The 16,217-nt window shown below is 40.1% G+C and overlaps 1 protein-coding gene across 4 annotated transcripts in view; it reads left to right on the top strand.

Moving 5' to 3' along the window:
* The window catches only part of LOC111263840 (suppressor of lurcher protein 1), a 36,333-nt gene that overhangs the window by 18,251 nt on the left and 1,865 nt on the right, over positions 1–16,217 (top strand). For 2 of the 4 annotated variants that reach the window (XM_022839273.2, XM_022839282.2), the window contains exons 8-20: positions 1,831–1,876; positions 2,690–2,839; positions 4,422–4,460; positions 5,659–5,876; positions 6,177–6,351; positions 6,479–6,683; positions 7,614–7,815; positions 8,010–8,200; positions 8,364–8,490; positions 9,072–9,134; positions 9,704–9,890; positions 10,319–10,512; positions 11,105–11,483. In XM_022839273.2, the coding sequence (XP_022695008.2) occupies positions 1,831–1,876; positions 2,690–2,839; positions 4,422–4,460; positions 5,659–5,876; positions 6,177–6,351; positions 6,479–6,683; positions 7,614–7,815; positions 8,010–8,200; positions 8,364–8,490; positions 9,072–9,134; positions 9,704–9,890; positions 10,319–10,512; positions 11,105–11,143 (1,836 nt within the window). In that variant the 3' untranslated portion in view covers positions 11,144–11,483. The remainder of the gene's footprint in view (positions 1–1,830; positions 1,877–2,689; positions 2,840–4,421; positions 4,461–5,658; positions 5,877–6,176; positions 6,352–6,478; positions 6,684–7,613; positions 7,816–8,009; positions 8,201–8,363; positions 8,491–9,071; positions 9,135–9,703; positions 9,891–10,318; positions 10,513–11,104; positions 11,484–16,217) is intronic. The other 2 variants (XM_086969839.1, XM_086969836.1) reach the window with 2 other exon arrangements.

Below are 16,217 nucleotides of genomic sequence, written 5' to 3'. Positions count from 1 at the left end.
AAAATAAACGAAAGAACAAATGGCCAACGAAATTTGTTTTCTACCTTTTTGGTCTCCTACTAGAATTGACTCTGTGCCAATAAATGAAAAATGGTGCCTCAAATTCCAGGAGTTACGAGAGCTCGAATGAAGCCAAGCTGTAAGTAGCTCTGAGGACGAAATCTGACAGTTCGAGTGCTGTTACAGGAGCAAAAAAAGGAGAGGGGTTGCAAGCTAATCCGACCGCGGTAGGTTGGAGGCCTGAAGCCCAATTTGATATTAAAAACCGCTGGATGCACTAGCTGGGTCGTTAAACGTATAGGGGGCGCAGAGTGAACCAGCTCTGCTGTCGACGTGCTGGGAATAGGATTTTTTTATTAGCTTCTTCTTAGGCTGACAGGGATGCAAGATAATCAATTCGACCAGTGTCATTACATGGTTAAGGAGGAAGGCGAATGCTGGCTAAAAAAAATTAGTAAACAGTCTCTTAGGAGATAAGGACACAGAGCTTTCTATCCTTAATCTTCTTTCGTTGCAAAATAATGAACCCCTCGATGAATGAAACCTGATTCCCGTTGCTTTCTCTTCTATACGCGGACAACAAAAAGCTAAGCTTAAACTATTATAGTCTCAAAGGGGATCCGACAGTTGCAGACAAAGAAATATATCAGGCATAAGACAACACAAAATATGTCTTTTTAAAATAAGGCGAACTTTACTAATTAACAGTTTAATTTTTGGTTCATAAATTCTACAGCACAAATACCACGACGATAAATAACATATTTTCCAGTAAAAGGAGATCGTTTAACGTATATCCTACTTTACACGCAGGGTATGCGCCATGATACGTGTATGGTTTGTGATAGACGAAAGCCGATGGCTCGCCTCTGCCATTTTTCCTTAATTGCTTCTAAATTCTTCTGGCGGACTACCTTAATTGGAACTTGTTTTGTAGATCAACTGCTCGGTGCAATGCCATGCATTTTCTCTACGTTTGCGTCATCGTTTGGCTAGGAAGTCATAACATCCCAATCAGATATCCTCTACAACAATAATAAGCCTTATTCCAATCTGCTAGACCTTTCTTCCTAAAGAACGAATGCCAGAAGGTGTAAACTCATAATGAAAACAGTGTTTTTTTTTTAGTACCTTTCTGCTTTTTTCGCTATTCCATCGTGTGAAGTGAATTCGGAATATTACTATATTGACTCATCTGTCACAACAGATGACAAGACAGTTACTCTAAAAGATAGACAATATGCAGGCCGTAACAGCGTCGGACATAATGAAGTCGTAATGCAAATGTCTAGCGTGCGGTATGTGTATCGTAATATAATTAAACAGGACATGGCTTCCGCAATCTATAGTACTGAGTATTAGAGCCCATCGGTTTTGAGTGGCTATCTGTCGTTTAAAGATGGTCTCCTTAGAACTGTCTAGCTTCTTCCATAAAATGCAGATCAGAAGAAATGCGCACAATATCATTACAGAGTGCCCCCAACGACAACAGACGCGTTTCTGCTAAACCGATCCATGCTATTGATGGATAATGAACATCAAAAATCGCTTAGTGAAAACAAGTAAAGGGTGTCACAGTTCCGAAAAAAAAAAGCTGACAAATTATCGAAATGATTATAAATCTCTGTGCCAATTCTGTCTTCAGGAGCACTGGTTAACGGTTATATTAGATATAAAGCTCGAACTATTATTTAGTCGCGTCCTTGGCGAGCTTCATCCCAGGAAGCTCTGTGTGAGTGAGCTATTTTACCGAGTAATCTTTGTGTGTGCTGAGGACGCGTCTTCACATAATAGAAGCATAGTAATGCGAATGTCTGCACCAAATTTCAGGTAAAAGTATACGATGGTCCTGACGACGAAAACAGTCCATTGATTGGTAAGTGCAGAAGACGCGGCATTCATCAGGCGTTTCAATATTCATGCCCTACATAACGTCACTGGTCTACAGCAGGCGGTCCGCTTACTCCTCAAATTTATAAATAATGTTCTTGGTTGATCACTGCTGTGCTGCTTTAAGGTTATCGTCGATGGCAACATTGATGGTTTGCCAGTCACAGTTCTAGCTGCATGCTTGACTTTGGTAACCTCCAATGGTGAAGTAGCGTAGTGATTAACAGGGCAAGCCAGACTTGGGCTGCGTCTCAGGCTGCGTCCTTATATAACAGCGACTGGTAACCGTTGATTTGGATCGGAATACGGACTTAAGTAAAGGGATAGAGTTTTTGTAAACGCTTTTATCTTGTTCTTAAACACGTGACGAGATATGGTCGATTGCACTTTTACAGGGAGCCCAACATTAAACGAGATGAGAAATACGACGGGGCCTAATTACGCATCACAGACGGCAATCCCAGCTCATTTGATCGCCTTGCCTGATAGTACTAACCGTTTATTCAACCCTGCAGGCGACTCCTACACAACAACTGTTTGCATAAATTAATAAGCCATTAAAGCTTTCAATTCCATAAATGTCAGTCCTTGCTATAGACGCATATCTGATTTGTTGTAGCCTTCTTCTTTTCATTTATTGTCAATTCTATCGTCGGTAGTCTATAGTCTATAATGGGTAGGAATTAGAGGAGTTCTATACCCGGGGGGAGAAGTGGAACTTCGTGCAAATAGTGCGCGTTTAGTTGTTTTTTGCAGACTGGTTCACCGCGATAATGTATCTGATCTGTTATCTATAAAGGTACCTACTGCGGCCAGCAGCGATCCCTGGAAGTGTACTCATCCGCGGAGGCCCTATTCGTCCGCTTCCGTACTCTTCGCCGGCAGGCGGACTCGCAGAACAGGGGCTTCGCGGGCTGGTTCGAGTTTTCCGAAAAGTTCGCCAAGTTAGGTTAGTTCTACCTGTTATGAAGAATGTGGACCTTCCTTTTCTCCGCATGACAACGTTGTAGAATGCGCAAATAGGCTCCTTAATTTAACTTAAGTTTAGTTCACTCAAAAATACGTGCCCGATTGTATCGGGCGTCTAGTATGAGCTAAGTTAGTTAAAAAAAAAAAATAGGCCTTGTCTCCATTGTGTTCGGGTAATAAAATTCTATTAAATATTCGCATTCAAAAGTAAGTATGTCGGCAAAAAAAATTTCCTTACTCGCTCTTGCATTTCTGCTGCGGTCTGAAAACAACAGAGGAGTGATGTGGCAAGCACGATGTCCACTCTATAGCAAAGTATCCCGCCCAAAGTTGCTAATTTATTGAACATACCAAACAAAGGGGTACCTAGTTTGGGTTGATTATAAGCAGCGAATAAAAGCAACCTCAGGTTTAGTGGGCTTGGTTTAACCTGTCTGACATGTTATTGGTGTTCATCATCCAAAGGCCTCGATGTACTATTCAAGTACTTGTTAGCTGGATATCACGCATACTACCACCAAGCGGCTGGAACAAAAATTTAGAAAGGCTTTGCATCCTATTTATAAAGCAGCATCAATAGAATTGGAATAACTATATCACCCTATTCGTTTACCTACTTCCTTTCAAAGCTTAAATCAAACAGATTTGAATTTTTCTATTCTATGAAAAACGAAGTGCCCTATTTCTGTGCCTAAGAGAAATGTACATAAATTCTGTTCTAGCATTTGATAGAAACAGATACAAAAGGTCGTTTAAAAAAAAATCTGGAATAAAATAGTATCTTAGCACTAAGACGATCCGTGTCTTACGTGTCGCTTTTCAGCAGTATATGGCTCGCATCAATAACCGACTATTATTAGAAGAACCGATTGTCTCAAAACTCTCGTAGAGCCTTAATATTTGCATTGTGTTTGAATGTTCTTTACCGAACACTCCTACGCATTGGAGAAATTGACGTGTACTTCATACCTATCACTACTCCTCTAGTAACGCCATAAGCAATCTGTCGGTAAAAGCACTTCTAGACGATTGTTGATGGTCCTTGAAAAGATTGGAAAAAGACCGAATTGAAACAAGCGAAATTAAACAGTTATCATCGTATCGAAAAGAAGAAGGTTGCCCTATTTTTTCATTCCTAAATTGCAGGCTTTCAGCCTGCAATTTAGGAATCTGTTTTTCCAATGCTCTTCCAGGATAGTTTTTTTTTTTTTTCATGATAGGAGATATTAGCCATAACTGTTTGTAAATTTCACACCTCAGTCGAATGAGCTGCATTCTTCCATATAATAATTTCCTAAAATATGTACATACACGTCTCTCTTGAATTTTTTTTTAACAACATTCAATCTTACCATATTAGTGGGTAATACACAGGAGAATCTGGCGTTTATCACCTGCTTCGTTCTGCCTATTTGGAGAATGGCAAGCCACTGCAGCTTGGGTGCAGCAACAAGTAATAACGGCACCACTCTATCAGTGCTCATGATATACTTATCGTATGTAATAGATGTAAAAAACAATGAGGCTAATAGTGAAGTTAATTTTTTTTGTCTTTATTACAGATTTCATCAGTGAGGATGGCGAACATATACGAGGAACCGGTACGCGCCAACGCATTCTAATCTTGCCCCATTAAGTTCATATGTGTACTTCGATCTTTACTATCGTATCGTGTATTATGTAATGATTAAAATCTTGTCACTTCAACAATCTCAGTCAACATACGCCTTAAGCCCAATGTGAATTTCAATCGGCATTGTATAACTTTCTTTTTTCTATTTTTTTCTCCTATTTTTAGACACCAATTACTTGAGAAGTCTTATTCTAAGACACATGCCATTAATACGTGAACCCCTATGTTTTATACGTACAGGTTCTTATGTTTCTGTTTTCAATATGACCTGGGCTAGTTAGGTGTTTAAGGTCATGTCGGCAGCTCCCCTAATTCCTCCCGTAAACAAACCGTAGCTACTGTGATTCGCAGATAAGAGCATGGTCGATGTCCAATGACATCTTCGTTCTCTCGTCTTAAAGTTGTGATCGCCGTTTATCAACAAGCAACGTAAGAAAGCAGCACCATTCTTTTCCTAACTCAATCGACCTTAGACGACTACTCAGGCCGGTATTTCACTAAACCCTGCCCTTCGTTTCACACTGGTTATACTAGTCGTTGGCTGCCATAACCTGGACTACCATTCCTCTATTACGATAGGACTTATGCCCTGGTGTAGGCGTCTTCAAGGTTTAGATGATCAAAATGGACTGTTCCTTGCCATTGATGTAAAAGATACTCAACAGACGCTATAAATGAACCTGTAGTGTCTCCGTGCTTTAGGTATTGACTTTCTATATTCAGACAGAACTGCATAAAGCACACAACTGGAAAAGGAACGAACGAATGCGCGATAACTAATGGTCCGAAGTCAAAGGCACTTAGCTCTATTTGGATCGAGCATCTAATCGCACCCTCATTTGGCGATAATGTCAGTCTTACAGCTGCATTCGTTGAAATATACCGATACATAACGATATACCTGTTATAAATTGAACTTCACCTGACAGCAGGCACTATCATAGTGAGAAGGAATTTATACCTAAAGAATCTTCGAATCAACTATATCAACTTACAGTACGATACAAACTACCAATGAGATATTTTGCTGAAGTTATAACACCATACGACCTTACACTTCTGTAGAGAAAAGTATTATGTGAAAATGGCGCGTTTCATCGTCCGCTTACATTGTAGAGAATGGTTACATATGCAGAGTCATCATCTGCGACTTGTTCTGAACGCAGAGTGTGACCAGAAGATCCTGTCGCGAAAGGAGTCGAGTGGGACGGTGTACTCTCCCAACTGGCCCTTGCTGTACACCGCGAGCGTTGTTTGCAAATACTTTATCTACGGACTCGAAGACGCTCAACATCTCGAGCGCGTCGGGCTGACTTTTGAGAAGGTCGACATCAACGCCTCCGATGCCGAATGCAGCGACGCTTTTCTTAAGGTTTACTTGCAGGTACGTTGGCTATTCCTAAATATCCACTTTATAAATATCATGAAATAATATATTATATTATGTGATTATTGAACCGTAATAATAACAGCAACAAATCTATCACATAGTTAAATACGCGGGTACTTGGAAATAAGCACCGGGAATGAATATCGTGCACAGAGAACGAGTATAAAAAGAGTGTAATTAAAAATCTCTTCGTCAGCCTCAGCCTAATTAAAGTTTTAACTAGTATAAGCTAACGACGCTAAGACCCTTTCAAGAGTAGCTTTATACAATTAAATTTTGGGATATCTCTCATAGGGCCAGGAAGAGCGAGGTGAAATGGAGTCGTTCGACCAAGCGTTCTGCGGGGACACGGTTCCTCCGCCTCTGAGAAGCGAGGGCCCACGACTCATGCTGGTTTTTTCCAGCGCCAATACCCAGGGCCAGGGGTTCAAAGCCACCTACACATTCGAGACCGACTACAAAATTCCCGGTAGGTGTCCCGTAAGGTGTTCAGGGTTAATTTTTTCATTCTACTTCCATTCTAGGTTACTGATATAATAAGCCAAATACCAAAAAGTGCTAGAGATTAATGTACCTACACAATTATGAATATATAGGCACACCATCACCGAATAAAGGCTGCTACTTTAGTTATGTGAGTGAAAGCCAACAAACTGGTGAATTTAACTCGCCACGCTACCCTGCCAACTATCCTTCAATGACGACATGCGAGTACCATTTCCTCGGTAGATCTGATGAACAGGTCAAGATCGTCTTCAACTACTTCAAAACCCGCTCAGATTCATCTACAACTCAATATAAGTGAGTATATATAAATGGAAGTTTTTTCATTTCTCGTTAATGCAGCCATATAAGCAAACACTTGATGAATAAATCTAGCCTATATTCATATTGAGGACCACTGAATATTTAACAAAAAAAAAAAAAAAGAAAATGGTCGTCATAATTCTTGCTAACTATCTTATTTCACGTTTTGCTAGAATTGTAAAGATTATAGAGAACACATCTAAACCAGTGACAATTGTCATTTTTTTTCTGTGCTAAAAATAAAATTATACTCTAAATTATCTTATTTGTGCCAAATAATATTTTCGTTTACTAACTAAGGTACCAATCGAAGGCCAATGTACCCTTTGCTGACGGCATAAAAATCATTCAGCTTGCACTCGTCACTTGAATTGATTTCCAATAGAAAAATATGTAATAGGCTCAAGGCTATTACTAAGCTTGTAGATTTGGCGTAATGTAATAATCTATAAAGCAGCTAATAAATGTAGATTTGTACACCTTTGATCTCCATCTACGCCAACATGATGGGCATTTGAGAATATGACTCCTACTTGCTGTGGCTTTAATTCACCCCGTAAAACCTTTAGCCAATGACGTGCTCTCGGTAGGCAGCAGCACGTTTAGCTAGTTTGCTTTAATCTATAATTACGTACACAACTAATCGAAAAAAATAACGTCGGCCCATTACCGTTGTCGCTCAACCCGCTTGCCACTGCCATTTATCTATAAGTCTAGATTGTTACCAAAATTCCCTGACGGACAGGCAATTTCTGGTGCCTTCGGTATCAAGTCTTCAGACCACCTTATCAGATTTAAGTATTTAACTATGGTTATTTCAGCGAACCCACAATTGTGTAGTGGCTAGTCTGGAATACTAGCTAGGAAAAAGTTCACAGAACTTAAACGAGCTAATTAAATACTTTCTTTTATCTAATGCCTTAGTGACGGCTGCGAGGAAGACTGGTTGGAGTTGTATGAACAAAATGAAAAAACAGGTCAGGAAAAGAAATATGGCCGCTATTGCTCGGGTGCCGCCCCAGGACCGATTGTTACAGATATTGGATATCACACAGTGCGAGTTGTTCTGCATACGGACAAGTCGGGCGTCGCTGGGGGCTTTAACGCCAATTACTATTTCCTAAAGGTCAGGAATTATTAGACAAAGTTACGCCTGCAGATTTAGTAAGCCTATGATATTTTCAGACGAAGTGACCTACACACGCCGACTTTACAGTAAGACGATGCATGTAAGACACTGTACGGCGGTTCATGTAGTTCATCTAGTAACTAGCCGACTCATGATTGTGTGTTCGTTATTTTATGTGTCTGTCCAATTAGAACGTAAACCGATATGGCGATTGCGGACGCAACATAAGTGGTTTAGAGGGTGGCGTCGTAACTTCGCCGGGCTTCCCCGAACCGTACAAAAACGATCGCCAATTGTGCAACTTTTGGATAACCGTCAAACCCAAACGGCGCATCCACTTCTATTTTACGCTCTTCCACGTCGAGGGCGAACCGACTGACCGGTACAACTAATTGCAATATTATAAAGAATGGTATCAAACCGAATAGCAGAAAACCCAGTCACTGTATATGGGTTACCTCGTAAAATGTTCACAACTAACTTCCTGTTCCCAGGCTCATGTCCTGTTATCATTATGAGTACATTATGAACTCTGAATTCTGCAGGGGATGTCCATCAGCCGTAGTTCGAGTCTGGCCAGATCCGGACAGTGTGGGCCCTCCAGTAGAACTTTGTGGGGAGACGCTAACTAATGAAACCCGCGAGATCATCTCTACCGGAAATTCGCTCAAAGTAAGTACACATCTAGCGTCACGTATGCTTATCGTTATTATTGGTAGCGTTTTCGTAGTTTATTTATGAATGATGAAATTAATAAACCTGTTAATAATTGTCACACAATCTAACTAATATTCTGTGCTGGTTCAAAGCCATGAAAGAGCATATAAATCTTTATATGTTTTACTCGACTGACTCTATAGTAGCGCTAAAATGCACCAATTTAATTACGGGGCGTCCGATCGACTGTCTATAGAACGCCCCAATACAAAGGCAGAATACAAATTTACTTTTGATTCAGTTAGTCGTTAAAGGCAAGGCTTATTGGAGCTTTAGAGATTCAGAATCAATCAGGCTATTTGTACATCTAGACTACGAAGTGTCTATTTGAAGCGGCATACTCGTGTGCAGAAGCGGCGGGAATTACCTAAGGATTTTCTTTCGGAAAACAAATAGAAGTCGAAGTCATATGGAAATTCCCAAATAAAGCCTTTGCCTTTTCGACGATGATACGTGGGGTGAAGTGTTCCACAATAGTACTGTATAGATGTATTGCACAAAGCTCTCTATATTGTTAATCTGCTTCTAACTTTCAGGTGCAATTCATGACTGCCGCTAAGGCTGTTGGCAATCAAGGCTTTAAAGCCGTATGGACTGAGGTAAGCTATCATATACTTGTACTCGAAGGGCTTGTATACACAAAGTATGTATGACCAATGGCCAAAAAAAAATGTGAGTGTATTTATCTGTAGCAAATCGTAGTAATTTATTCGGTAGCTTCGAAAGCATATCGTTTTGGACTCCGAAGGAGGAAAGCTTCTAATCATTAAGTAGGTGACGACCATCAATGCGGATGCGTATTCAAACCTTTGAAATCTAGAATTTGCATTACTATGTAACATTGCACGCCATTTTTAAGACTATACAATTTTTTTCAATTATAACATTACGACATGATGTCCTCGTGATACTGCAATGGTAACCTGTTTGCCTACTAAAGTTAGGGTCACGTAGTGGTAGAGGTTCGAATACGAACATAGATACACCTCGTTTTGTGTTGGCAGTAAGCGATCTGAGGCGATGTCTAACGACTCAAGTACGGGACCGACGTAAAATTCAAAACGTTTAATTCGTTATGGAGTCATACTTCTGTGTTTTCGATAGCCCCGATTCATTCATAATGATATTATTCTAGATAGTAATCCTGTCTTGTTTCTTTGTGTCTCAGATCAGGGACGACGATGAGACGTGCGCGGCGCCAAAGGTGCCGACCACCTCAGGTAGTGGTACGGCAAACGCAAAAACGGGATCTGCAGGGGGCCTGCGTTACGCCAATGGGCGATGCATTTCCGCCAAGCTTGTTTGTAACGGCCTACCAAATTGTGGCCCAGGTGACGATACAGACGAACTTAACTGTAAGTATCGCGTTCAATAAGCATATCTTCTTTTATTAGAACCTACAGGTAAATAGTTTCAGTTCTGTCAAACATATACGGATATACTAAATTTCGAAATTTTCGAAGTTCCGAACATATTCAACAGCTCTGTAAATTTTTTTAATATGCCTCAATAAATTATGCCAGCTTCCTATTAGCTTTACAACAATTTATATATGATACCGGAGGGAGTTATGATAAAATGTGTACATGTAAAGAGACACTAGAACCAGTATACAGTTACAGCGCTACGAACATGTGTAAACTTCAGGACGGTACTGACAATACTACTATTGAAACAGAGGTGCGTTTTAGTGAACAGCGAACTTATTATAACTATAAGAAAAATAGTCGGATTTTCCCGTATCATTTACGAAGTAGTTTCACCTGTGCTTCGCCTTTTCTAGGTCAACGCAGCGGCGGTATCAATGCGTTCCTTGTCGTTGGCGGTACATCGCTTTGTGCAGCGTGTGGCGTCTTGCTGATCCTTTGCGCTGGCTGCACGAGACGCAGACGGCGCAATCGACGCCGACGGATGTCGTTGGTGTTTCCGCCACACGATGACGACGACATCCAGCCGCCTCATCTACAACCCTTACAGGTACAAACAAGTATACTACCACATTCATACGATAATAGCGGTGGGGCCCTGTTATCTTATGGTATAGATCGGGCCCCAAAATCTGTTAGGAGTAATTGGCATCACGATCCCCGCAGTAAATCGGCAGTGATTATCCGTAAATTGCCGTAAGGTACCTGGAAGCTATCACCTAAAACTAGAGCCTCTATATAAGGCCAATATCATTTAGTTTAACTGATTATCTCAGCTGGAACACCTACGTCTAAAATGAACTGCTTGGAACATAGAAAAAAGATATCAAAGAAAACATGTTCATTCTTCTCAAATCATCTGTATCATTTCAATACTGATACAACTGCGATATCAGTTGTCTATAGAAAGTAGTCTGTTTAAACGGACTGTTTGAATTGATAAGGTCTACGTATTGCTGCTATCATCTCAAACTTTCATGAAGAATATAAGAAACGCTTATTATATCAATGCATTATAAAGCATTGACTCGCAGAACTTAATCACTAAAAAGCGCATCAGGTCGCTTACATTATACTCCTACAAGTGTATCATTTGTCATCTAATCGCTTAGCATTCTGTTTCGTATTTTGATGAAATTCAGGGAATGCATTTCGCCGTCCAGTGTATGGATGATGTGTGACTAGAGTCTACAGTGTAGGATGGTCGATCAGGACCCCCATCCTACTCTAAACATCGAAGACTACGGCGCGCAGAACACAGAGGACAACAGCGTCAACAAGAACAACACCCGTACAATCTTTGCAACAATACATCATATAGATTTATAAACTATTACAACAATAGCAGCAATAGCCAATCTCAACAAGCACTTTTGCGCAACATTGAACAGGTAGACGATAAAACGGAAGAGCAGCCGGAGGAACAAACAAATCATTATTATGGCGATGAAGACAATAGATATGATGGATTCGACAAAGACCGTGATGATGACGACAACAACGACGACCGTCTCATTGTCGGTAATGGCACAAAAACTACACAAAGACTGATCCATCAATAATGAGTAACCTGTTAGTATCGACGCCATATTGTCAACAACGCCAGAGATAGAGCACACCCGTGTGTGAGCGCGTGTGTGTGTGTGTGTCTGTGTGTGTATGTGTGTATGTCTATGTATAACATTGGCAAACTTGAACCGGCAAAATAACGCCGGCAAAAACAGCACCGGCAGGGTTTGACAGTCGAAGAACCGTGTGAACACATCAATAGCATGGTTCCATGTAGCGGTAAAGACTGCTTAGATCGACTGTAAGACCGTGTCCAATACACATGAGTGGAACTAAAAAATCTTCCGGGTCCTGAGACCGCAATGGATCGCATGTACACCGAAGCCAAAGTAAGAACCGCTATCTACAGCAATCGCAACATAACGACAAATCAGCAGCAACGATAAAAGGAAACAGCAAGATCGTAAAACCAGAATAACAACAACAACAACAACTTGGAAAGGCAGATGAAAGCTACTGCCTTTCGACTTTGAGGCATACACGTACGTTCGACAAGTATATTTTCGACACCTCAAAAGTACCAAAGTCGAAGAGGCAGGAAATGAATTCGAAAGTGTCGGTTAACAGGGTCCTCGATACAAAAGCGAACTTCCTTGTACAACAATAACAAACACAACAGCAGATTACAATATGTGCAGCTGCAGCACGAAAAGCTGAAACAATGACTAGTGAAGAAGAGACCTGAAGCACCTCTTCTTAAGTACCTCGCTGAATAAGTCCTCAACCAAATAATGGTAATCGACTGAACCTACTAAACAATACGCGGCACTTTCTATCATCCGGGGGCAAACAGAACGGCAAAGTGATCGACTTTGCGATTAACACCTGAGAGCGTTCCACTGAAGCGACCTCAGAAGACAAACGATTGTGGGCAAGTGTCAAGATCACCTTCTATGTCAAACTCGGGTTACAGCAGCTCAAAGTAGCGCGCAAAAAACAACAGTGACATAAAATAATCATAAACAGCGATTCAGGGTAATAACGATGTGACGACCCTGATGTATTCACAAGTATCGGTGAAGCTGAAGTTGATGAAAGATCATGGTTTAACGAAACTAGAATATGGCGGAAGTTTCAATGGCAGAGTTCTGACAAGAGACCACTGATCGTGTCATACGACTTCATGATAATTAACCATAACAAACAATATTAGTTATTCTTACAATATAAACTGATTTACTAGCTAGCGCATAAGGCACTTCGATAGCGAACTAATGCATTTAGCGATTCGTACTCGATCTAACACGACATGCAGACAAATATTTGAACTTTTTCAAGAATCATGACATACAAACTTGGACAATGGCGACTTTAAGATTTAGCGGTGCAAGTGAATGTAAACTTGATGGCGCCGTAGTTCGAAATGAATCGGACAACGTAAATCAACTATGAAAAGCGTTAGGCACAATATATATTGGATATGCGACCAATACAAATAGCCAACCGGTTATCGGTACAGTCCCCTACTCCAATGTACATGTAAAGACAGCTGTAATGTAAGTTCTAAACTTTCTCCGTCGTGAAAGTACCAAAGATTTTAAATCGTTTTTAATAACCGCCGAAGATAATGCAAAACAACTGTTAATTGTGATAATAATCACAATGTAATCATAATGAATAAATGAGTCGCCTACCGTAGCGTAAGTCTACCCGATAGAATTATGATCATACCCATCAAACGGCTTGAGAGACTTCGCTCGAGAGCTTTATTAAATGCATTGCTTAATAATTTTCAAATAACTTGACCAACTTATATTCAAGCATACATACATACATACATACATACATACAAACAACAAGAACTCAATTTTAAAAATTGAGGAAATAACATGCCAAACCAACAAAAAATAGTCCAAACTCCCACAGGCAACAACCAGCCGATATCAGTAATATTCCCTATAGATCCTCAAAGTGATTTCTTGCACGAGAACCAGGCCGTGGCACATCACAGAGCGAGCCAAGAACTTCAAGATATTCGAGTTCTATTTTTAACAATACATATTGAAGTACGACGAGACAAGAGTACGCAGATATATATATATATATATATGGTGCTATGCGACTAGCGGAAATCCCTTATACAATGGTTGCAATATCAAAACTGTTGTCTTCTGAATTTGCGCAAGCGCTTGTTGTAATCATTCTGTATCCTGTTTCGCTCTGATGACGTCGCCAACAAACTGTTATGATACCAAGTGTTCCATCGAAGTTTCCTCAGAAAGCCCGCGTTGTGGCACAGCGACAAGCTCTATAACCTGTTTTCGCATGCTGCACGTTGCATTTCGTCTATCACGAACAAACCTAGGAATGTACAGCTTTGGGGCAGTACGACACTGACTCTGGAAGAATGTAAGATATATCTCCTCTACTACTTAACGCTATACTGATCATAAACATTACACCCGTACTAACGAGTTGTTGTTAACGTCTTCTTCTTCAAGCCTTCGCTGTATATGTGATGCCCTTTGCGGTTTTGAACGAAGATACAGTTCCACAGCGCGCTGCCGTTTACATCTTCTCGAACCTGCCTCCTCCATCCCATTTCACTAATTTCCAACTCTACGTCCTTCTAGCCTTTTTCTGCGAGTCTGGCCTTCAAAAAAATTGGGCATTTCAGGCGAATGTTAGCAGATTAGCCAGACACTAACCAGTCAAGGAGGCTCCATCATTGGAACGGTCGCGTAGCTCATAGCTAGGCTAGTCAGATATAAAATAATAATTCTTATTATTACAAGGATAATTACTATAATATATACCACCACTGATATAAATTAAACAAATAATAACAATCTTAGTAATATTAAGACTAATAACGATAAAATATTACAAATAAAATATTAGTATAATAATAATGATTATGATTATATTAGATAGATACCGTACTTAAAAGGCGATGTACTAGAAACTAGTCAATGACAGACCTCTTTTGCCTATCGCTCACCCATCCAGCTCGTGTACTCGCTTTCACACAAAATAATAACAACAACAACAACAACAACAACAACAGCTCTGTAATGCTCCAAGAAAAACTCATCCATGGCTGACATGGGAAGTCTGATCTGACTATATATCTGATATGACTCTGATCTAGGGTCGAATCAACAGAAGAGAGCCTTTTAACCGAGTTCAATGTTTTGTCAACATCTTTGAGTTTACTTTTTAATAGCTATTTATTTTCATCTCAAATCCAGCGGCCACATACATGGTCTAGGTGCATGCAAGCTACCGAGTTCGATACAGTCACCCCTTACCGAAGAGCACTTACTGGTTGAAGGGTTGTGCCTACGGCAATTTTGCCTCTTCAGTTCGAAGTCATCCTGTGGATGGTAGAGCTGTGGCTGAGTGATACATGAGTATTAGTGATACACAGCCTAAATGCTGTCAAAATTCTTAAAGTGGCAGAAAATATATTGATCCTTTTTCTTAGCTGGCAGTAATCTCTATTTGTTAAAATACTGTATAGTTTGTTGTTGCTAGAGTTATCTAGATAGAGATGTATGGAATTTCGACAACGACCCGCAGGAGTGGTTTACATCACACACGTTTATAGGGACTGAATAGTGTGTCCTTATTTCTTTGAAAAGTTACAACAAAATCTACAGCTGAACAGAGTCGACATTGGGTTTATCTATATTGTTTTTACTTGAACTGTTACAATACGGGTATCGATGTTCGTTCGCATCGACTGGCTTAAACCCAATATTTGATACCTACGGGGATGGCATACCCATAGCAACAAAGACAAGCCGTTCACCTCATTCCTCGACTGAAGCTATGAGTAGTTGTGGTCTCTAGAAAAATTAGGTAACCAACGTTTGAGGTTGACGGCCCAAGGCAGCGTTGTGCCGTTGCATCGTTCACACTGGCAATTGTCTGTTAACAACTGGCCAGGTGCTGCGCACGCCAATCTTTTTCTACTTTCTTTAAAGTCGAGTGCGAGCCAAAACCCTCACACAAGTTCTGATTCACACGTTAGAAAAAAAATTGTTTCCTTATTTAGAATTTGTTATCACTCTACAATGCAATGTGTCTGTAAATTGCACGACGCCGCCGCCGCCGCCGCGTCCGCCAAAACATCGTTTCCTAGGCAGCTGACCGCCCGCTACAAGATGAATAACTTTGACTACTACTGATTATTGAGATCACGACTAATTATACAATGACATAGTAAAAGCTTGACAATATCGATATCACAACAATAATAACTATGATACATTAGGAGAGAGAATAATTATTATAATAGTAATTATAACAGTAATATCATGAACCCCCGAATAAGCCATAGGTGACCGCTATTTACGACAGCAGTAACAACGATAATTTATAATGAGGATGCTATTACTAGCTTAACAACTACTAATCTAATACGATGGACACTGTAGTGCTGAAACTGGTAATTATAGTCAAAGAGTGAGGAACGATAAATATAATTCCAATATTTAAAAGCGAATAGAGTAACTAAGAACAATTCAATGGTTAATAATGATTTCGCTAGCCGAATTGTATAGATCAATGACCCTCCTCCATCTAAGCGACAATTTACTACCACTACTACTACTACTACTACTACTACTACTACTACTACTACCACCACCATTACACTATAGACAGTAATAACCAAATAATAGATAATATTTTAGTAATAATAAAAATGTGTAATAATTGAAAATATTACGCTACCTATAT

The sequence above is a fragment of the Varroa jacobsoni genome, unplaced genomic scaffold (assembly GCF_002532875.2).
Source record: "Varroa jacobsoni isolate VJ856 unplaced genomic scaffold, vjacob_1.0 scaffold_87, whole genome shotgun sequence".
Lineage (NCBI taxonomy): Eukaryota > Metazoa > Arthropoda > Arachnida > Mesostigmata > Varroidae > Varroa > Varroa jacobsoni.
Note: the sequence above shows the minus strand (reverse complement) of the source record. Positions and strands in the feature narration are given on the sequence as shown.